General features: G+C 36.2%; 1 protein-coding gene across 1 annotated transcript; it reads left to right on the top strand.

Moving 5' to 3' along the window:
- Positions 1 to 18,545: 18,545 nt before the first annotated feature.
- GCK72_013029 (uncharacterized protein) lies at positions 18,546 to 20,656 on the top strand (the record flags this gene model as incomplete). The annotated part of the gene is made up of 3 exons (XM_053729588.1): positions 18,546 to 18,605; positions 20,407 to 20,490; positions 20,537 to 20,656. 3 exons carry the CDS (start codon positions 18,546 to 18,548, stop codon positions 20,654 to 20,656), a joined length of 264 nt encoding a protein of 87 aa, XP_053584360.1.
- Positions 20,657 to 23,723: the final 3,067 nt, after the last annotated feature.

The following is a 23,723-nucleotide window of genomic DNA, read 5'->3' as shown; positions in this document are numbered from 1 at the left end:
TTATGAGCGCATGTTGATTTCCTAGACGATTCACAAATATTTTCTGAAATAAAAAACTCTCCAAAAAAAACGGCGTGCAGACGGTAGGGAAATTTAGAAGTTTTGGCCAAAGAATAATTTTTCGAAACTTCAATATATGATTTTTCATGACGAATCGAGTTAATTCTATTATTTTGATCCCACAACTGTTAATGGATTTTCCAATAATTTACAACCATAAATATCACCGCACTTGGTGTCTAGTTGAAACCGTAAGCTAGCTATTGTCAGTACCTTTTCGAAATTCAGCAAAATTTGTATGAAACTTTGCGTTAAGAATGGGAAGCAATCCAAGCATGTTTTTTGAAGAGTCTTTTCTCAAACTGATCGGTGATCTAAGCTCCGCCCATTCAACTAATCATCTCCATTTTCCCTATTCTTCACCATTTCAAAAGTGTAATAAAACAAGGGTGAATGTAATCCCGCAATCTATGCAACAGATTGAACCCTATTAACATAATCATGCTGTCTCTCTCATCTGATTCCCCCAGATGTCACCTCGTTGACAACCAGCTTCTCCTGGTCGATGCACCCATCCTGGACAGCATTCTGCAATGGTGTGACGTCGAGTGCGGTTGACTTTTTTGTAGGTGTGAAAGTAGATTGTCCTGGAATATAGAAGGATGGGAGGTTGCGCAATAATTATAGGTGTCCGGAGGTCATGGACACAATCTCTCATTGAGTCGACACGAGATAAAGAATGGTGTGAAGGGAGAAGGCTAATCTTGTTAGGTGGTGTTGGAGGCTTTCGCGCGCGCATGTGTCGGCGGATCGTGAGTGATGGGATTATGTCATCTTTAGATTACTGTTCTCCTAGTTTTATATTTTTAAGGTAGTTTTGGAGCAGCAGTTCCAAGTTGTTTTCACATTGTTGTACTTCAAATTGTGATTTTTAAGCAAAATAGAGAAGGACCTAGAATTTTTGACTTTTGAGGGTAAAGAGAGCAACCAGAAATGAACGGGTCGCGCACGGGCCCATATACGGACGTTCGCAAACGGGTCGGTTATGGATCCATAACGAGTCTTTTTTTCGGTACCGATATGGACCGTGCGCGATCGTCCGAAGCATCCGTAACGGATCGTTTGCGAACGACCTGTGACCACAGATCGCTGACCGAGAGGGATGTTCAGGTGCCGTGATATTTGGGGCAAAATACAGCTAAATTTGGGTGGAAAATCGTGTAAATCACATGTATTAAGTTTGGATTTTCAGACAAGGATATCTGGATTCTGGAGGGTCGTCAGCAATTTTTGAAAACTGATTTCTCATCAGAATTCGATTGTCTTTCGATTCTGCTAGGTCCCGTTTCTGAACTCCACGGTCAGTTTAGATCATTCCCTAGTTAGAAATTTTACGACCAATAACACAAGCGTATCTCAGAACCTAGAATGATTAATTTCTCCAATACATTCTTCTACTAAACTCGAAGTTTTAACGTTAAATATATTCAAGTGTCAACCTGATTGCTTTCAACAATTTTAAGATGTTTTTTTTATGACAGGAAAGAATTGCAAAGCGAACTGTTGTACGACACAAGCACGCCAAACAAATCCCGTTTTTGAAGCGGTAAAATTTTTCTGCAGTTTCATAGACTTCATGTTATCCAAGGAAAACGACATGGTCACTCTCACGACTATTTCTTTTAAGTTTCTTCCCATATTTGCCTGAAACTCTACAAAAACTCACTTGGGTTGTCTCACTACACAGCTCTGGAACTTCCCGTCCTGGTTTTCGACTTCTCACATATTTTGTGTATGCTTGGACACATGGCTCTTTCAGCGTCACGATCTCTACTTCTTCGTGTGGACACACATTTCTTCTGAAAATTCAAAAGTTGCTTTAACCCCTTTTCTCTCGCCTAGACACCACGTAATACTTTGTGTTTGCACCGTAACTAACAATAAACAACAAAATAAAACCAATATTATGCATATATATCTATTCCATCTATTATATTTGTTTGTTTTTCCATAAGTACTGTGCATTTGACCACTACTATCTGGCACATTGTTGAAAAGAGAGGAGGAGGATAGAGGTTTTGGCGTAGTTGCTACATTATATAATTTGTTTGTTTATTGTTAACATAAAGGATTTCTCGAACAGTGATGAGGAAGCATGGTCCAGAAGTCGGTTCATTGGAACAGAAGAAAAAACGAAAATTTCATAAAATTTATAATTAAAACAACTGTTTCAATAACGGGATTTAGAATGGATTTTTCCTAATCGTGGATGGGAACAATTCTTTAGTGTCCAGCTCGGGTTCAAAAAGTCAAGTTGTTTCAGTTAAACAATTTTCACTGTGAGAAAAGTTATGTTTCTTTTGATTTTTGTGTATTGTTAACCGAATTGTCTTTTAAAAAACGAATACTCGATTGGAGGCTGCGTTCAACAGTTGTGTTTCTTATGTAGATTGAAAATACTACTGTTTCTATAACCTGATTATTTATGGGTTTGTCAAAAATCTGCACTAGGTCGTCATCAATATATATGACATTTTATACTGAGTTTTGACCCATCATAAGAATCAAAGAAGGCAACAACAAAATATAATGAAAATATGTTTCACCAATTACGAAAATATTTCTTACTATTTAATTAATCGTTTCTGATTGATAGGTTCATGGCATCGGCAATCTGATTTTCTGTGGATTTGTAAAAAGCAAGTTAATGGTGGATTATTCAATTGGCAAACCAACTCGCCTATTGGTTTAAAACTATTTTCTCTTTCTCAAAATATCATGGCGAAACTGCAATTTTTCGGAACCTAAAAAGTTTTTAAACGAAATAACTTATGAATTGCAAATAAATGTTCTCTGCTCCAAGCGTCTCACTTATTTTTTCCAGGTGAAATGTTTTTAATCTGCAATGTATCTCCTCTGCAACATCTCCAGAAATAAACTCCGCAAATACAAAAGCGATTCGTTGTTATTCTCCCTTCTCTGTATTTGTATTATTGATTTTTCAACAATAATGAAGACTAAAATCACTGTACAGAAACTGATAATTTTTCATATTTTTGGTGCCTAGTCTAGCGGCTTTGCGACAAAAAAACTTGAAGAGTTTAAAAAAACAGTTTCAAAATCATCAAATCATGTACATTTGTTTCACCTCTTCAATTCATCTCTTGGCGAAATCTCTGAAGTCATGATTCTATTTCAAATTTTGGTGCTGAGCAAATTGGTTATCAGTTTGTGTTACTAAGGGAACAAGTCGATTCAGTTGATCTCCATTATAAAACTGTTATGTTTGTTTGTTTATTGTTTACCGAATTCTTTATAAACGAATACTCGTTTGGATTTAGGTTCAAAAGTTGGGTTTAGAACATAATAAATTCTGGATATGTCGACTGAAAATACTACTGTTTCAATAACGTGATTTCTCATGGGTTTGTCAAAACAGATCAGTTGGACTCGGCGGAAAAACTGGCTGTGCAACTTGCTTGATGGGTTTCACGAAGCGAGCAGAATGCTGAAAATAACAGATTTATTAATATTATTCTTAAAATATTTCGGCTTTTAATGTTAACTACATCGTTCACTTGCTATAATCTTACCTACTTAGTTAACAACCAAAAAAGTGTTTTAAAAACACCGAAAATCTTGCTAAAAACATGCTAAAAATCAATAATCACCTCTTTGACGCGTTCGCGATTCTCTTTCATCTGTTCAGCTGTCATATCTCGAAGTTTTGCTTTCAGTAAATGAGCATCTGGAGTGGGAGTTGACGGAGCGGTTGATCTTCTTGATTGATTCACATCAATTGGCGTCGAAGGACGGGAAGATAAAACTGCGGCATGCGGAAACAATGGACCACGTCTCAACAATGGAGTCCGTGGATTGATCATTTGCCTCGTCATAAAAGTTGATCGTTCAAATCTTTGAATCGGAGAAGTCAGTTGTGCTTCACGGAGAATCGGGGAGGCCAGTACTGCTTCAGGGACCACCTCCTCGAATCGTGGAGTTGTTGGCTTCTTTGGCTGAAAAAGAAATAATTGAAATTGTTTTCAAAAATTATAATCTCACAGTCGAACTTTTACTTCGGCGATCCTCAGAAGTTCCTGGCTGGTGATAACGTATCGGCGAGACCGGCCAATCAATATCTCCAGGTTCTGGAGCCCATGGACTTCTTCTGCGTTTTGGCTCTGGTGGAGGAGTTTTTGGCTCATTTGGAGGAGACGTCTGAAGCAAATGATATTGACCAAAGTCAATATCCTCGGATTGACTAAAATCAATATCCTCGGTTCCTTCTGGAACTTTTTCTTCTGACGTATTGGAATCCACCATCTCTCTCCTCTTCTTTTCTCTCTCTATATCACGAAGCTCGTCAGAATCCAAATCAGCTAGATCTTCATCTTCTTCATCTTTTTCTTCTTCAGAATCGGATCGATTTGCATCTTTGCGAACAATATTAGCATCAGTCAGTTTAGAATCTGACTGAGATTGTTCACTCGGACCATTGACAATGTCATGCAAGGTGTTAGCAAATTGTGCTAGGTTTTCAGCAATAGAGTCGTTTCCTTCTTCTGGATTTTCACGTTTTATGACAAGATCAAGAAGTTTGTCGACGATATTATTGATAATGTCGTCCTCGTCGTACTCCATCCTTTTCCAAGACTTTGGGACATTTTCAATGGGGAAATCCTTGAGATCGTCCGAAAAATGAACGTCTTGCATCTCCAACGGAAAGATACACGGGTTGATTGAATGGTTGGAAAACCCCGCATTAAAAATGGGTGTTTCATAACTAGCATTATGAGCTCTACATATGTTTATGTCCTAGGCCGTTCACAAACTTTTTTGAAAAAAAACTTTCTAAAAAATCGGAATGCAAATGGTGGGGAAAATTGGAAGTTTCCATACTTGTCAAAAATCGGGCCGGGCCGAAATTTCTCTCAGCCCGACCCGGCCCGTCGGCTCGGATTCAAAAGTGGGTACCGATTTTTTATTAAAATTTTTTGAAAATTTCGAAAAAATAGAGTGAAAATACTAAAATTATCATAAATATTCACATTTTGATTCAATTTTAAAGTTTTGGTCAAAAACTATACTTTTCCCAAAAAAAAGTTCAAAAAAATTTCAAAAATTCAACCTTTTTCCAAAAATGTTTCAAAACGGGCCGAGATTTTGTTTGATTTCGGCCGGCCCGGCCCGTGACAAGTCTGTTCAAAAATGTGCACTACATAGAGTGAATATCAAAACAATGAACTTTGATACCCGGCATGAATTTCAGGAGATAAGTTTAATAATTACATTTTTTGTTGAGAAAATTCAATTTTCATAACATTTAGTATTTTAAAAGAGGCTGTGCGAAAAGTGATGAGGTTCCTTTGCACTTCTGGCAACAATCATCACGGTTTTTTCAACAACAAAAAATTAAAATATGTTTCACCGGCGTTAAATTACGAGACTTTTTCTAACTAGTTCAATAGTTCTTGGAAATCTGATATTTTGGAAATTGGTAAAAAAGCAAGTGGATGGTGGATAATTCAATCGCGTCATCTTCGCGCATGGCTATAAAATTGTTTTCTTATTCTTAGAATATCATCACGAAACTGAAGTTTTTCGGAATCTAAAATGTTTAAAAACGGAACAACGTATGTATCCAAAACAAATATTCTCTGTTCCATACACCTCACCTATTTTTTCAGCTATAATTTTTTTTGTTAATAGCCCCGTGTGCATATGAACTCCGCAAATACAAAAAGCTAAAACGTTGTCATTCTTTCTACTCAACTCTAATAAATTTTTTAACATTATTGAGGCCTCAAATTACTGCACTGAATCTGATATTTTTATATTTTGGAAATGCCTAAAAATATATTGGCTTTGCAAAAAAATACAAAAATAGAAATAAAAACAGTTTCAAAACCATCAAATCATGTACCTATATTAGATTATTTTATCACAGTGAAAAAAATCTAGAAAAAAAAATCTAGAAAATAAAAAAATCTTGGAGAGAGTTTTCTGACAAGTAGTACGTCGAATGGATCATAAACTCCTCCATCTTCGCTTCCGTTTTGTTTTGAGAAAAACTATCATAAGCCCCTTTTCCCTGTTTTCCAAAAGAAAATCCCAAAAAGTATTATATTTTGGAATGCGAGACCATAAATCAGTCCCCCTCTAACATATGGGTGGGTCAATCAAAAGTTGTCATTTCATTACCACCCGCTATTCCAATAGAACAAACACATTGCATCAGAGAGAAATCTAAGAAGAGCCCATGATCCCACGGAGCACCTGCTTCTTGTCTGGGAGGGCGACAAAAGCAATGGGTAATCAAGATGCGCGCATCGTATTACATTATGCCTTTCAACACAAACATGTCAAAATAAGGGGGAATAGTGGAAGGGACAAACAGCAGGAAACCGTATGTTGTGTTGGTGTCAAGAAGAAGACACTCGGCTGGTAATAACTGGAAATACGAAGACGATTCATGGAATAAGAATTCACAGAGATGGGGACAGTATAAGGATTGAAAGAAACAGAAATCGTATCAGACATACTTTTTTCTTGTCTTACTCAACAAAAACTTGAAACCGTTTTTTTTGCGGCCCGGGCTGACAAAAAATTCTTCCGGTCCGGCCCGGCCCGGTCGGCCCGGATTCAAAAAATGTGCACCATTTTTCCACAAATTTCTGCAAAATTTTTATTTAAAATAAGTCAAAGTTCTCAAAATTTCTCGTACGCTAAGGCTTTTACCAATATTCTAAAACACAGTCGAAAAATCCACTTTTTTGCAAAAAAATCAAAAAAAAAATTCAAGATTTTTTCAAAAAATTTCAAATTTCTACAGGAGCCGGGCCGGGCCGGGCCGAGGAAAATTTCTCAGTCAGCCCGGCCCGGAATTTCCCAACCCTGTTACTCAGAGTCTCCAGTTTAATGGTGTTTTGGGATTCACTACAGTTTCAACATTTTTTTGTAAGGTTCCGCAACTACGATTTTTGAAAACAAAGTTCTATCCCTCATTGAACCTTTATTAGTTGGAATGGTAAGTGAGCAACATGGCACATCAATACCCTTTGCATTAATTCGTTTTTCTACAAGATTTGCGAAACATAAAATTTTTTGAGAATTTGTATCCAATTTTCTCGGAACACCATAAAACGAGAGTGGAGATCTATTAGAGCACAATTTGAAACTGTAGACACGTATTTTATAAAATAATTTTCAGCTGTTTTTCTGTTTCAACATGTCATGAAAAGTGTAATCAAATTATATCGGGTGATCGAAGGGTGGTGTTAGTAGCGCTTTATTGACCATTTTTGTTTTCAGATATAACCAAAAACGGTTTTCAACTGAAAATTTTTCAGTGTTGAGGACAATTTTATGTTACTGAAACCTAGCTAAAATGAGTGACACAACTCATTGAAAAAAAATTATTTGGAACATAAAGTTGCCAACTCGTTAAGTAGATCTATCAAGTACCCTTACATCAGTTGTTTTTTAGAAGATTTTTGACCGGAAATCTTCTGAAATTCGATTTCTGATTTCTATTGAAATACTTATCACCATTCAATCAACATTTAAATCTATTAAAGCGCATTTTGAAACTGTAGACACGGTTTTGTATTCTTTGAATCGGTTTAATCATTTTTATCAGTTGTTGTTTTGCAAAACCAAGAAAAATCAAGCATTATTCTATCGGTTGATACATTATCTTCTCGATTTCCAACTTGAAAAACTAAAATTTATTGTTCTACAATAGATCCATAAGCTTTGATGGTTTCAATTTCCTTTCTAAATTCCCATTATTGTCCGTAGTGGGTTTTCCTATTATCGTCAGCAACAAGGCCACGAATTACTTCAAAATGGTTGCAATACGGTTTTTACTCAGATACTGAAACCGCAAAACTCACTGTCTCTGAATGCCGTTATAAAAAACGGGATTTCTAAATTAAGGATTTCCTTTCATCCTACGTGAAAAATATACTGTTGCGAACATTTCTGTAAATCAGTTGCAAAAGTTCTACACCTCAATAATTAATTTTCCACCATAAAGTCAGAATGGAGATCAATTCGAGCGCAATTTGAAACTGTAAACACGTATTTAAAAAAATAATTACAGGAGTTGTTCAGTTTCACAATGTCTAAAAAAAACGCATCGAAATTGTATCCAGTGATAGTAGCTGTGCTTTGACCTTCTAAATTTTCATTATTGTCTGTAGTGGGTTTTTCAATTTCTTCAGCAGGAAGCACATGAATCAACATAAAATGGTTGCTATGCGTTAATACCGAGGTATTGAAACAGAAATTACTTCACTGTTTTCAAACGCCCATATAAAATTTGGAATTCAACCTTCGGCATTAACCCTTTTAATGTGATCAAAAACTACCATGTTCTTAAAATTTCTCAAAATCACTTATCAAAGTTCTACATCTCCATAATTACCCTACCACAAGATCCCCCATCCTTCCTCCTCCCCCATTCCAATTCCTATACCACCCATGTGTATATATCTTTTCATTGTTATTACTCCCTCCCCTATCCCCCCTACAAACCGTCACCTTTCCATCCTCTATACAAACGCTAAACCCATCAAATCGTGTTTCTCGAGACAGAGAGAGAACCAAATACTTTCTCCCCCGACGTCTTCTTCATATTGTGCATGCAAATTCAAATGTGTTTTTTTCATCGTCTTCGCCTCTTGCGCGGCTGTTTTGTCCTCCGTCTCAATGGTTTCACAGATTGTATGAAATTCATTTCGAAGGTACTTTTTCATTCAGGGTGTGGTTGGGATATACATATTTTCATAAGCATAGGTACATACTTTCACTTCAGAAATACTCAAAGGTTTCCAACTCAGCGGGATGTCTCGGACTCATTCAAAAGAATACGTCGAAATCGCAGTTTGATGTCTCCTTCTCTCTCTCTTCCATGGGTTATGAATAATCAGAGTAGTAGAAGAAGAAGGGGTCGGAAGACAAGGCACTCTTTTGGGATTAAAGGAACATTGACTTGGAATGGGGTCAAAAAGAAATTTATATAGCTCTTCTTCTTATTGCTATACACTTTTGGGAAAGTTTTTAGAAAAAGGTCCAATTGTGTATAGTGGCTGGGTACCCGAGGTGCGTTTTAGACAGTTGACGACTGACTGGTTCAGTTTTTAACTTTTCGCTTAAAGTCGAAATATTTAAAACCTGTTTCGAAGCTTACATAAATTTCTTACATCTTGCTACATTTTAATGCTCCATTTTTTTGCCTTCAAAATTGAATTCCCCACTTGAATGAGCATTCTCAATGACCCAAAAAATTATTTATTTATTTATTTATTTGAAATACGATTAAAGAATCGTGAAAAGGAGAATTAAATCAAATACAACCGAGTATAGTTCAGAATAATTAGGGTAGATGTTGTTGTCAACTATTTCCCCAAAGACAAAATCCGCCTCCACAGATGTGGTAAGATGATAACGAGTTCACAATAGATGAAATGCGGGTGACGAGGTAGTTTCCCTTATACAAATGAGTTTTATGATACATACATGCATATTGGTGAATACGTGGAACAGACCGGGATAATGGAACCAATCAGAAACCACCTGTGTCTTATTTTGTGTGTGTTTATTTAATGTGTCTTATTAAATGCCTCCTCAGTCTAGTTTTGCACTTCGGCCAAATGAACTTTGTTTGGGTTCGGGTCTTATTGTTTGTGTCAAGGTGGAAAAATTTGCTTGTGTCAATATCAACTTTCCCGACTAGCATTTTGGAGACAAACTTATGGTCTATCAGAGTTCTTCGCGATTCGAGGGAACAAAAAAACAAACATTTTGTTGCGTTCTGATGCAGTTTTATAGTCGGGATCATCAATACTAACATATTTTCCTAACTCCCTGCTTCGAATTCTTCTGGTAAAAGAGTTCTGAACTGACTCAATTGATCGTATGTCACTTTTCTTCAACGGGTTGGTCACTACCGTACCGTACTCTAGAATGGGGCGTACAAACGTTTTATATAATAGAACCAGTCGGTTCACGTCGCCTCACGGCGACTGAACCTCCTTCTCAATACCACCCTTCTGAGTGTTACAGCGCCTACGGCGCTTCTCACATGGTTCAAACAATCGGAGTATCAGAATTCTCTTTTTCTTCTGGTCCTATAGTTCTTCTTCAATTGTTGGTAATTTTTATTACCTGAGCAACCCGTTCTAGAAAAAACAATTAAAAGACCCCTACTTTTCTGATAAGATTTCAACAAATTACTTCCAGAACAGGAACTTGGTAACTTTATTTTTCCTTCATCTAATGCAGGTAATCCTCCAAATATTAGGTTTTAACTTTTGATTGATCGGCGGCGATGCCGCCTCCCTTTCCTGAATATAGCAAACTAAGGCCTTATTTAGACTAATCCTCTTTCTAGAATTTGTTTCTTTTTTGAAGGTAACCGAGCTACGACAAAGTTCCTTATTCAGAAATCACCATCTCTTCTTGAGTAGTGTTATTTCATTCTCTATACCTAGTTGCTTATTTAATGGTTGAGACATCCGGGTCTCAGAATAAATTGTACTAAATACAGGGAATGTGTTTCTTTGCCTGGCTGAGAAACCCTTCACCAAAAGAGAATTTCCTATTCACATCTTCAAAAGATGCGTTTGAAGTATTCTTTTGAAGTTTTTGACTTATCGGCGGTGATGCCGCTTCCCTCCGCCAAATTCTTTCAAGATTTTTTTTTCATATACACGGAAATCTTCTTTTTAGTTGGGTTTGATCCAAAAAATTCCGCTTCCTAAATTTTGGACTGTTCGGCGGCGATGCCGCCTCTCTTCTCTGGAATACTTCGAAGCTAAAACTATTTTACACATTTCTAACTATAAGTTCAAAAGTTAAAGAAGCCCTTTATTCAGTCTATTTTGATTTCAATCCTTTTCATTCGTATTTGAAAGTGCTTCACAAAAAATTTTCAACTTTCTTAAAAACACTTTTTGAGTTTTTAACGATCGGCGACAATCCCGCATGACTTCCCCATGAAGCTCCGGACGAAAGGCTTATTGTTAACTACAATCAGTTTTTGACTCGGTATTTGTAGGATTGTAAATTTTTAAACACCGTCAAAGTTGGAATTCAATATCCATTGTGACAGAATTGTAGCGGTGTGTACAGAGTCAACAGAAAAATAGCTACTCCACCCTTTTGTTCAAAAATCTCGACTATAACAAAGTTATTTACAACTGTCATATATTGTCTATGTTCTTATCAAAACAAAAAACCAAAAACTTTTCCGCCTGGCGGGAACGAACTGACTACCCCTACGTGAGAGTCATCTGCGTAGACCGCCACACCCGGCCGGGGCGCTCTCGAAAATGCAGCCAAGAAACACCGAGTCAGTAGTATTAGGTTGATATTTTGAGCTTTCTACCACCCTGTCGGGACACACCTTTGCTCAACACTTTCTGCTGTTGAAATCGGCATCGCCTCCAGAAGACGTCAAATGTGATATTTTTGAAAAAAGAAAAGTTCGGGCATCATCTAAGGGAAATTTCAAACCAACCTATCTAGGTTTCATAGAAATCGGTCCACTACGGACGGAGTTATGATCGGCGACAAATAAACGGACACACGGAATCTGTTGAATATTATTAGTAAAGATTGGCGCCCTACTTTCTAGCGATATTTGATTGGTTTTGGTTTTTAGAAGGAGGAGTGACACCCTCTAGAGGCGAAAGTGGTTTTTTCTTTTGAACCAATTTTTTGGGTCATTGAGAATGCTCATTCAAGTGAGGAATTCAGTTTTTAACGCAAAAAAGGGAGAATTAAAATGTAGCAAGATCCAAACAATTTATGAAAGCATCGAAACAGATTTTCACTGTTTTCGACTTTAAGTCAAAAGTTAGAAAACTTGAATAAAAGAATAAAAAGTTTTAACAGTCAAATTTCTTTTTTTTTTTTGTTAAAAACAAGCCTTCGGTACCTATACACAATTGAATCTTTTCCTAAAAAGTTTCCCAAAAGAGAATAGCAATGAGAAGAAGAGCTATATAAATTTCTTTTTGACCCCGAGTCAATGTTCCTTTAATCCCAAAAGAGTGCCTTGTCTTCCGACCCCTTCTTCTTCTACTACTCTGATTATTCATAACCCATGGAAGAGAGAGAGAAGGAGACATCAAACTGCGATTTCGACGTATTCTTTTGAATGAGTCCGAGACACCCCGTTGAGCTGGAAACCTTTGAGTATTTTAGAGTAGAAACCTTTGAGTACTGTACCGAAGAGAGAGGTTCGTTGGATCTGAAATAACGGAGAATGATATTTGGGTGGGCTGAAAACGGTATAACGGAATTCAAAAAAAAGTCAAAATTCAAGGGGACAGTGAAACAGTGATGGAGTGAAAATTCATTTTCTCTGAAGATTCTTCAAAAGTAAGACTCATTGGAGGCCGAAACACGGAACTGGGCAGATATTAGTGGTTCACAGAAAAAACATTGAGAGACAGAAACAATTCGTTCGAAGAATCTGCTGCGGTACGGTTATTTCTCTCTGAAAATAACGAAAATTTATAAAAATTTAAATTTTTTGAAACTGTTTCAAACATTTAATAATTTTTTAATTGGATTAGGAAGTGAAGTAAATGAATACAACAGGAAGATCTTGCAAATTTTTAGAGTTCGAAAATGATGGAGTCATCAAATAACCAAAAAAGTCTGAATAAAAAAAAAAGTCAGTTCAGAACTCTTTTACCAAAAAATATTCTTGATCATTTCAATTGGATACACTATTCTTTTTTATTGATTTTGAGTAACGGTATCTTTTCATTTTCAGATTGATTGGAAAGTGGAGGATATCGGAGACAAGAAAAGGAGCTATCTGAGAAAAGGACAACTAGTTTGTAATATATTCGGTTAACAACGGTTTTTGAAGCATGTCCACAAGACAGATAAAAAATTTATTGAAAACTATGCTCGTAAGGGAATCAGCTTAAAACTGCAATAACTGGAGCTACAAAGTCGTGAAATGAAAATTTCATGGCTATCATTCTTATATATAAAAGACAAGTGGGCGTTGTCTGATAGTGAGGCACTGTCCGCAGCGGTTTTGGAAAGAGAAGAGAAACAGAGCCAGTGGGCAAAACCGAACTGGCGTGCTTTGGACAACGACCGCCGCTTTAGACCACTCGGCCATGCGGGCACATTTGAATATAGGTAACCACGTGAATGAAGAGACCAGCCGGCTCAACCGCCGAAGGCGGGGGAGACAGGCTGGTAATGAATGAAACACAATTTGAAACGAGCTGCAGGACTTCAAAGCAATGAAAATGCGGACATGTCTTTGACCGAGTCCGTATTATGTTTCCAAAATACATCAAAACTTCACAAGGCTGGAAAACAGAAAAAAAATTAATTGTACCCGATCGCTTTGGAATTTGGTGGATTGGAAAATCGTGGAACTTCGAACATGTTTATTTTCATGTTCTAAATAATTTATAATTTTTCTCAAGATGGACTAGAAAATGCTCAATGGTTTCTCTATGTAAAACGATTAATGATACAAAGCTGATCAACATCTGCATTAATATTCCAAAATGCCTTTTTGAAAACTATGCTTTTGAAACAGGTTCGTTTTTGACATTTTTTTTATAGGCTTGACAAAAACTAGTGGAATAGATCGGAACATCATTTCATTTTAAAATAAACATGTTTCGACTGTATTTTTTTCAATTCGGAGCCAGTCACCATTTTTATTACCTTTTTTCTCAGACCTCTTTTATCAACCAAAAAATACGAAAAGAGTAAAAATGTACAGTAGATTACCGATTAAAAATCTGAAAAACTGGAGTTACAAGGGCGTGCTTCAATACGGTAAGTTTGAATTGGAGTCGAAAGCGGTTACAGAAAACTCATGAACTCAAAATTATTGTTTTTAATTCCTGAATTCGTGAGAAGTGGAAACCATTAAAGGAGATGAGAACTCAAAAAAAAAAGTTGGCTCAAAATTTGGTAAGTTATTGCTCTGTGGGACCCGAACACGTGACCGAACGCGCATGGGTACAAAACCGCAACCGGCTGAGCTACATATCCGATAACGCATCCGCCCACTCGGGGCTGTGATAAATGTGGGTGCTTCTCAATCACAATTTCGATCACAATTTTTTTGCGTTCTCACCTCCTTTAACAAATTCGTTTTCAGCTGTTAATGAATCTGATTTCTGTTTCACATGGATCACTTCACATGGACCGAACTGTTGAATTTAATTAATTAGATTAATAATAGTTGTAACTTTGGAAGTTTTACAGAACTGAACAAGTATGACAAATCAGTTTTTAGTTAATGTTTTAGTTTAGCTAGTGTTTTAGTTAATGATTACACAGTCATAGGTATCATGTATGTTTAAATAAACACAATTTTTTAGCATTAGTTTTATAAAACGAGCTCATTTCACTATTCATTCAAATTTTAAAACAGTTCCGTGGTCTATATTTGTTCTTACTCTCAAAAATAAATCGCTTTGTCCGTATCATTGAATTCTTAACGGTTATCTTTCCCTGGCGTTTTGTTTTTGTTTTTTTTTTCAGAGAAGTCTTGCTAAAAGTGGAATAATAGTAATCAGAGGTTCATTGGAGAATCACAAAACGGTGCCTGTTGAGGAAGAGGATCCAGTGGATTTGATTCCATTGCCACCAAGTTTAAGAGTGAGAGTGGAGAATGAAGAAGTGTTCGAGCAGTTGGATACAATGCCGATGGATGAGCTGGAGCAGAAATTGAAGAAGAAGAATCTGACAGAGGCGTTGGAATTGAAGGAGGAGCCTTATTCAGCTTCAGCAGATGTGGAGCCAGAAGAAAGGCCGGAGAAATTGGTTTTGCTAGAGGATCCGAAGCAAGAATTTGATGAAGACGTGGAAGAAGATGACGTGGATTCTGTGGAGGATATTAGTCCGACTGCCAGAATAGAGGAACTTCAGAGACTGATAGTTCATAAGGACATCAATCATGATTCTGGGAATCTCGATTCAGCGTATGTCAGTGGATCCGACTTTTCGACGGATGTTCATACAGATGTAAGTTGAAATTGAATTTCAAAATTCAAAAATTGTCAGTTTTGAATATTCCATAAATTAAATATGATACATGCACAGATAGTTTTCCATCCAATTTTTATGTTCCAGATTATTGACAAACCTCAACTGAACTCCGAAGTCGACCGTCGGAAAGCGGCACGAGAAGATTCTGCTTTCCATGATGACGTCATTGGTGTACATTAATAATTTTTCACACTTAAAAAAACCTATTTTCATCCCCTTTCTCTCCGTCATTTTCCGATCTCTCCCTCCCATTTCTTTCCCGGGTTCTTGTTCAAAAAAACCATTAAATCCCTATTAATTTAATTAAACCTAATTATTACAGTTCACCACGGGTTGGAATCAATCTTTTACTTTTGGTTTTTGCTTAGAAAAAGGTGTCTTTGGAAGAGGACACTTTTGCTCTCCGGTGTCCTTTGTGACTTTGTAAATTGAGACATATTGAGATTTTATTTAAAATAAATATTTTGGTTTGATAAATTTTTGCTAATCATCAGATGAACTATTGTAGCTGGACACAATATGATGATGAAGAAACGGAATACTGTACCCGAAGTATACTCAGGGGTATATGTTTATGATACGCAGTTATTCATGATCCGACTAAAACAGAAAAAGGGTTTTGAATTGATAAACAATTCAGAAGATAGTACCAATAATACTTCGAACCCATCAACTTTCAACAAACTTCTACACTGCTGAAGCAGAAGTATTCGACGATCTTATCAAAAATATCGTATCTATTAATGCAGACTAGGTGGAGCTGAAACGGAAAATAAAATTCAAATAGAATATCTAGCATACTGTTTTTGAGTATTGCTATCACCATTTTTTGATTCAGAAAATTTTTTCTTCGCAACTTGATTTTTCATGAATTTTATAGTTGTTTTTTTTCAATCAAAAAGCGTAACCAAACTGTTTCATCCAAAATGTATTTGTTGGAAGTGGATGGCGTGAATATTAACTGGTGGTTCTGAGCATTTTCAGCAGAAGTTTATTCTATTGACGTGCTTTCTGCTGGAGCATTTCAAGCAGTGAGCGCAAACAGTACATGGTAACCAGATTGATAAAGAGTTCGAGTGGGATTCTAAGAGCACAGATTGTATAATTTTGCTCTTTCTAAACGACGAAGAAAGGCGCTACTATATTTTTGTATAATTTTATGTAGCTGCCGGAGTTGTATTTCAGAAGTAAGACATAAATGTAAGCGTTTGGAAATAATAGTGCTCTGTAACACTAATTTACATATTCTAAACTGATTACTTCTGAGGAAAAGATACTATGCCAAGCGAAAAGAAGGATCGTGCTGTGTTCACCATCCATTAAAAATTAGAACTGAAGGTTTACCGGCGTTGAACTATCGAAGAAAAGGAATTGACTGGAAATAGATAAACGTTCAGTCAGCAACTTCTTCGCGAACAAGCGGAAGAGAACAGGTAACAATGAAACGGATACTTTTTCAAAAGATTTTCAGTGAATACCCACCCTTTGGTTTATATGTTTCACTGTTTTGTGGCTCTGATTTCTTCTTGGGTAATATATTTATCTAGTGATCCATGTTCTTTCAAATTTCCTGTGTTTAAATAATTTTAGTATCCCAATCAAACACTTTATGATTTCGTATTTGTTTGGTCTCAAAAGTCAAAGTTCAGCGATTTCATGTGATTCTGAGAGAATATGTCTACTAACCTAAAAACAGCAGATACCTATTTGAGAAAAATTCTGTTTTTCAATATTTTCAAAACTGACTTCGTTTTGGGCTCATAGTTTTCTTAACGAGTTCATAAGCTTCTTGAAATTCACTGGAACCGTTCAGGAATCGAATCAATGAAATCCACTTCACTTTCCATTCATAATTTCAATTCTAGTATTGCAAAATTGAATTTTCACTCCATCACTGTTCCACCTTCCACATTAACTCTGGCTCTGTTTCAAAAACCATTAATTCTTTTATTTGAACGTCATTAATTTTCTATTTCAGGCCCACCGAAATTCCCATATCGCCTCATTTCGTGTCTCCGATGGCCCCCACTTCTTGATCACAAAACTTTTACCAAATGATTAGTCCCCTTCAAGGAAGTTGTGTACACAGAAACCTGTGTAAACAACTGTTCGTGAAAAGTCCGGCTCATCTATTGAAAAAAGTATTTTCAGTATTTTTCCGAAACTTATTTTTTTACCCTATGAAGCACAAGAAATATCCCACTTTGATTAAATAATTGATGCCCTTTCGACAAGTTCAAGACTATATACTCATTTATGAGATTTTAAGAAAAATAACTGTTACAAAGTCATGATAATATTGAACTCTAAAAAAGGTTTTGATTAGTGGCTTCGATTGATTCTAAAAATAACAACAGCAAAATACATATTGCACACAAATTATTATCTTGTAAAACAAGGTTATTAACATGTTTCCAAGACCAATTTCACTCGGTCAATTTCAACGTTACTGTTTCGAAACTGTGAAAAATCGGGTAAACCGGCGATTTTATGTTTCAAAAAACTTGTACAACGGAACCCGGTCAAAGACGACTCCAATAGAGTTGCCACTAAGTTATAGAATCCGTCTGACACTCAGCTCCGAGTTATGCGCTCTCAAAATTTGGTTCAGATTTAACAGAAGAACCCTCATTTCTACACTTCGCAATAGTTTCCAAAATGTCACTCCCTTCCCTTCACCTCGTTTTAAACACGGTCATTTTTTTCTTAGGGGACAGTTTTATCATTTTTTGAATGCTTTCTGGCAAAATTGAATTATTTTATGAATGTACCCATTTTTTAAGCGGATTTTGGGAAAAAAAATGCATTTTCTTTTTGCAAGTTTATACATTTTCAGCTGTAAATTTCTGAAAACACCGAACTGAAAGTAAGTTAACTTTCGAAAAGAACGGTTAATGATCTCATTGTTGATGTCCTAGACGGTTCACAAATGTTTTTTGAAATAAATAACTTTGGCAGAGAAATTTGAAAGTTTTGAACAAAAACAATTGTTTCCTAACTTCAAAACATGAAATTTCATGACGAACCGAATTAATTTTTTTTTTTTGGATTTCACATTTGTCAGAGGGATTTTTATTATTTATAACCATGAATATAATCACACTTGATGTCTAATTGAAGCAGTAAGTTGAGAATTTGAAACAGCTATTGGAAATCAGTACCTTTTCCAAATTTAGCAAAATTTATAGGAGCGTAGTCAAGTCAGCAGCAAAAACCTTAGCCATTCAGTACAATTACATCATGTTTTTGAAACAGTAAAAGCTTTTTTCTTAAACTGGTCGCGTGACCTATGCCCACCGATTTATTTAACTATCTCCGTTTGCCTCATTCCCCGCCACTTCAAAAGGGTAATAAAACAAATGAACAATTGTCATCCCTTCTCTCTCAATCTATCCAACAGATTAAACCCTATTTAACCCTATTAACATAATCATGCTCTCTCTCTCTCATCTGATTCCCCAGATGTCACCTCGTTGACAACCAGCTTCTCCTGGTCGATGCACCCATCCTGGACAGCATTCTGCAATAGTATGACGTCGAGTGCGGTTGACTTTTTTGTAGGTGTGAAAGTAGATTGTCCTGGAATATAGAAGGATGGGTGGTTGCGCAATAATTATAGGTGTCATGGACACAATCGTTCATTGAGTCGACACGAGATAAAGAATGGTGTGAAGGAGGAATGGGCTAATCTTGTTAGGTGAGGTTGAGGGCTATCGCGCGCGTATGTCGGCGGATAGTGAATAATGGGATTATGCCATCTTCAGATTACTGTTCCCCTACTTTTATAACTGTGAGATAGTTTTGGAACAGCAATACCGAATTCAATTTTTCACTTTCAAGTACTAGTAGGTTTTTTTTAACAAACTAGAGAAGGACATAGGACTTTTGAAATGGCAAAACTTTTCAGAACGGGCAGACTCAAATATATCAATTTCATGTTTCTTGGACTACGGTATCAGCAAAAACGATACATTTTTTCAGTTGAGAACTTTGAATTATGAGGGTGTGTTGTGGAATCACCTATTGTTTCATAGTTTCACTTTTTACAGAATAGGAAGTTCAAAATAAAAGCGTTACTTATGTAGTGGACTACTTTTTTGAATGGACACTTTCCAAAAAATATATCGCCAAAAGTTAGCATAGTGGAACTGCTGCTTCCAAAATACCTCAAAAATATAAAAGGATAAAAACAGTAATTTTATTGTTTTAAAACTTAAAATCTTCAGAGAACTGTGGGTTATTGATGTAGTCATTCAGTTCAAAATGTGAAATTTTCAAGGTTATTTTGCCTAAAACCTCAAAGGAAACTCCCAAGAAGCAAAGTTGTCAACTACAAAATACAGCTCGAGAATTAATCTGCATATTCTACAAAAATCGATTCCCAATTCGTCTCGCCACACCATACATACTTTCTCGTTTTTCACTTGAAACTATTTTCGCCGATGCTACTTCTGTTTTTTTCAAAACTGATCTAACCTCGGAATTTTTCCAAAGAATAATAATAGATTTGTTTGTGAACTGAAAGAGTCACAATGAAAGAGTACATTCGAAAAGCTGGATCTATCAATTACTTCAATGAATTCTTCTACCAAACTCAATGTTGGAACGTTACATATATTCAAGTGTCAACCTGATTGCTTTCAACAATTTTAAGATGTTTTTTTATGACAGGAAAGTATTGCAAACCAAACTGTTGTACGACACAAGCACACCAAACAAAACCCGTTTTGAGAGGTAAAATTTTTCTGCCGTTTCATAGACTTCATGTAATCCAAGAAAAACGACACAAAAAACTCACTTGAGTTGTCTCACCGCACAGCTCTGGAACTTATTGCATCCCGGTTTTCGACTTCTCACATATTTTGTGTATGCGTGGACACATGGATCTTTCAGCGTCACGACTCAGAGAATTTTTGGCGTAGGATCGGCGCGTGCGCCGCCGAAATGGCGTTTATGCCGGTCAAAACGGCGTAAGCGCCGCTGAAAATGGCATTAATGCCGCCTGTTATGGCGCTTTCGCCGAATGATTAACAAACGGCGCAGGATTAGGAAGCAAGAAGTTTCAGATCGGCGAAAGCGCCGCAATCGCGCCGGGCGGACAGGAGGCGGCCAGGGAAGGGCGCAGCTGCGGCCAGGAAACGGCGTTTATGCCGTTCGTTGGCCGGACCTTGGAATGTTTGCTTGCGCAGATCCATGTTGACTCATTATTTGTTGAGTATTTTTTTAAATTTTCATATTTTAACTCTACTTTCTAATTATTTACTGATTCGAGATGTATAAACGACAAAAAAGAAGTCAAACACTAGGTAAGTGATATTTACAGTAAGAAAATTGAGAAGCTGTAGTCGGAAATTTTAGAAAAGGACGACATTGAGAACTGTTCTGGAAAACAAGAAGACGGCAGACCCATCCCCTGGCAGTGGAAACTTTCATTTCAGAAAGGTAATCATCTCCCAAATTTTTCTATAATTTAGACTTTTTTTTTCAGCGAGGAAGTTCGAAACGCGTCATGTCGGGACCTGCTCATAAGAAGACGTCATCAACTTCGATGGAATTGAGCTACACTGTAGATGAGGAAGACAATCACTTCGATGAGCGGAACGAATAAGGAAATGAGGAGGGCCCGAAATCAATCCTAGTTTGTTACTCCGATTTGTTACACATCATTATTGTTGTTAAATTGGTTTTTTAATAAATATTATTATTCAAAAATCGATAACCTGATCAGGAACCGAGGGGGGAAGGAAGGGACAGCGGCCTAGAATCGGCGTTAACGCCACTTCTAAATTCGGCGCTAGCGCCGCTTGATTCGGCGCTTTCGCCGGGTAAATCGGCCGGAGCGCCGGCGACCACCGGCCTCACTTCGGCGCGCGCGCCGATTCGGTCGGCGATATCGCCGAAAATTCTCTGAGCGATCTCCACTTCCTCGTGTGGACACACATTTTTTCTGAAAATCCAAAAGTTGTTCGTTCCCCGCGTAGACACCACGTAATACTTTGTGTTTGCACCGTAACTAACAATAGACAACAAAATAAAACCAATATTATGCATATATATCTATTCCCCCTATTATATTTGTTTGTTTTTCCATAAGTACTGGGCATTTGACCACTACTATCTAGCACATTGTTGAAAAGAGAGGAGAAGGAGGCTAGAGGTTATGGCGTAGTTGTTACATTATATCATTTGTTTGTTTATTGTTACCCTAAATTTCTTCTAAAAGGCGAATAGTCGTTTGGAAGTTTGGTTTAAAAGTTCGGTTTAGAACAGAATAAAATTTTCGAATATGTAGATTAAAAATACTACTGTTTCAATAATCTGATTATTTATGGGTTTGTCAAAAATCTGCACTAGATCGTCATCAATATATGACATTTTATATTGAGTTTTGACCCATTATTCAAGAAGATAAATTGAAAAACATTTATGATTTTTGGTGTTTTTTTAAAGAAGCTGCGCAAAAAATGATGCGGTTTTTTTCACACTTCTGGCAATAATTATCACGGTTTTCTCAACAAAAAGAAGACAACAAAAAATATAATGAAAATATGTTTCACCAATTACGAAAATATTTCTTACTTTTTAATTAATCGTTTCTGATTGATAGGTTCATGGCATCGGTAATCTGATTTTCTGTGGATTTGTAAAAAGCAAGTTAATGGTGAATTATTCAATTGGCAAACCAACTCGCTTATTGGTTTAAAACTCTTTTCTCATTCTCAAAATATCATGGCGAAACTGCAATTTTTCGGAATCTAAAATGTTTTCAAACGAAATAACTTATGAATTGCAAATAAAATTTTCCCTGCTCCTCGCGTCTCACTTATATTTCCAGGTGAAATGTTTTTAATCTGCAATGTATCTCCTCTGCAACATCTCTAGAAATGAAATCCGCAAATACAACAACTGATTCGTTGTTATTCTCCCTTCTATGGGTTTGTCAAAAATCTGCAATGGATTTTTCAACAATAATGAAGACTAAAATTACTGAACCGAAACTGATAATTTTTCATGTTTTAGGTGCCTAGTCTAGCAGGTTTGCTACAAAAAAACTTGAAAAAGAAAAAATAAAAAACAGTTTCAAAATCATCAAATCATGTACATTAGTTTCCCATCTTCAATTCATCTCTTGGCGAAATCTCTGAAGTCATGATTCTATTTCAAATTTTGGTGCTGAGCAAATTGGTTATCAGTTTGTGTTACTAAGGGAACAAGTCGATTCAGTTGATCACCATTATAAAACTGTTATGTTTGTTTGTTTATTGTTTACCGAATTCTTGTATCAACGAATACTCGTTTGGATTTAGGTTCAAAAGTTGGGTTTAGAACAGAATAAATTCTCGGATATGTCGACTGAAAATACTACTGTTTCAATAACATGATTTCTCATGGGTTTGTCAAAAACAGACTTGTCAAAAATCGGGGCTTGCCGGGCCGGGCCGGATTCAAAAATGGGTACCCATTTTTTACTAAAAGTTTTTGAAAAATTTCGAAAAAATTGAGTGAAAATGCTAAAATTATCATAAATATTCACATTTTGATTCAATTTCAAAGTTTTGGTCAAAAACTATACTTTTCCCAAAAAAAAGTTCAAAAAAATTTCAAAAACCCGGTCCGGCCCGTGACAAGTCTGGTCAAAAATGTGCACTAGAGTGAATATCAAAACAATGAACTTTGATACCCGGCATGAATTTCAGGAGATAAGTTTAATAATTACATTCATTTTTTGTTGAGAAAATTCAATTTTCATAACATTTAGTATTTTAAAAGAGGCTGTGCGAAAAGTGATGAGGTTCCTTTGCACTTCTGGCACCAATCATCACGATTTTTTCAACAAAAAAAAATTAAAATATGTTTCACCGGCGTTAAATTACGAGACTTTTTCTAACTAGTTCAATAGTTCTTGGAAATCTGATATTTTGGAAATTGGTAAAAAAGCAAGTGGATGGTGGATAATTCAATCGCGTCATCTTCGCGCATTGCTATAAAATTTTTTTCTTATTCTTAAAATATCATCACGAAACTGAAGTTTTTCAGATTCTAAAATGTGTGCAAACGGAACAACGTATGTATTCGAAACAAATATTCTCTGTTCCATACACCTCACATATTTTTTCCGCTATATTTTTTTTTGTTAATAGCCCCATATGAACTCCGCAAATACAAAAAGACAAAATGTTGTCATTCGTTGTCATTCAAAGCCAAAACGTTGTCAAAACCATCAAATCATGTACCTACATTTGTTCCTCATGTTCAATTTATGCGATAATTTTTTTTTTCAGAAATGTATCCAATGTCTGAAATCATGATTCTATTTACGCTTTTGGCGTTGAACAAATTGGTTATCAGTTTTTTTTTACTAACGTAAGATGACAAAACGTTTAATCAATTACCATTATAAAACTATTTTGCTTACAGTTAGCATCTTGCAACTTTACAAACCCTGAGAAACAGATTTTTTTTCCAAAATATGTCAAATTTTATCCCAGCTCAGGTTCAACAAGTCAAAAAGTTGTTTCCGTTTTCAAAAACTTTCACTGTAAGAAAAGTTATGTTTCCTTTGATTTTCATTAAGAAAAAAAAACATATATTCTCACTGTACCTTGAAAAATGACACCGAAATCGATGATTTTTCATGATGGGGTACCTAATCAACCAGGATGGCGACAAAAAAG

The sequence above is a fragment of the Caenorhabditis remanei genome, chromosome IV (genome assembly GCF_010183535.1).
Source record: "Caenorhabditis remanei strain PX506 chromosome IV, whole genome shotgun sequence".
NCBI classification, from domain to species: domain Eukaryota; kingdom Metazoa; phylum Nematoda; class Chromadorea; order Rhabditida; family Rhabditidae; genus Caenorhabditis; species Caenorhabditis remanei.
Note: the sequence above shows the minus strand (reverse complement) of the source record. Positions and strands in the feature narration are given on the sequence as shown.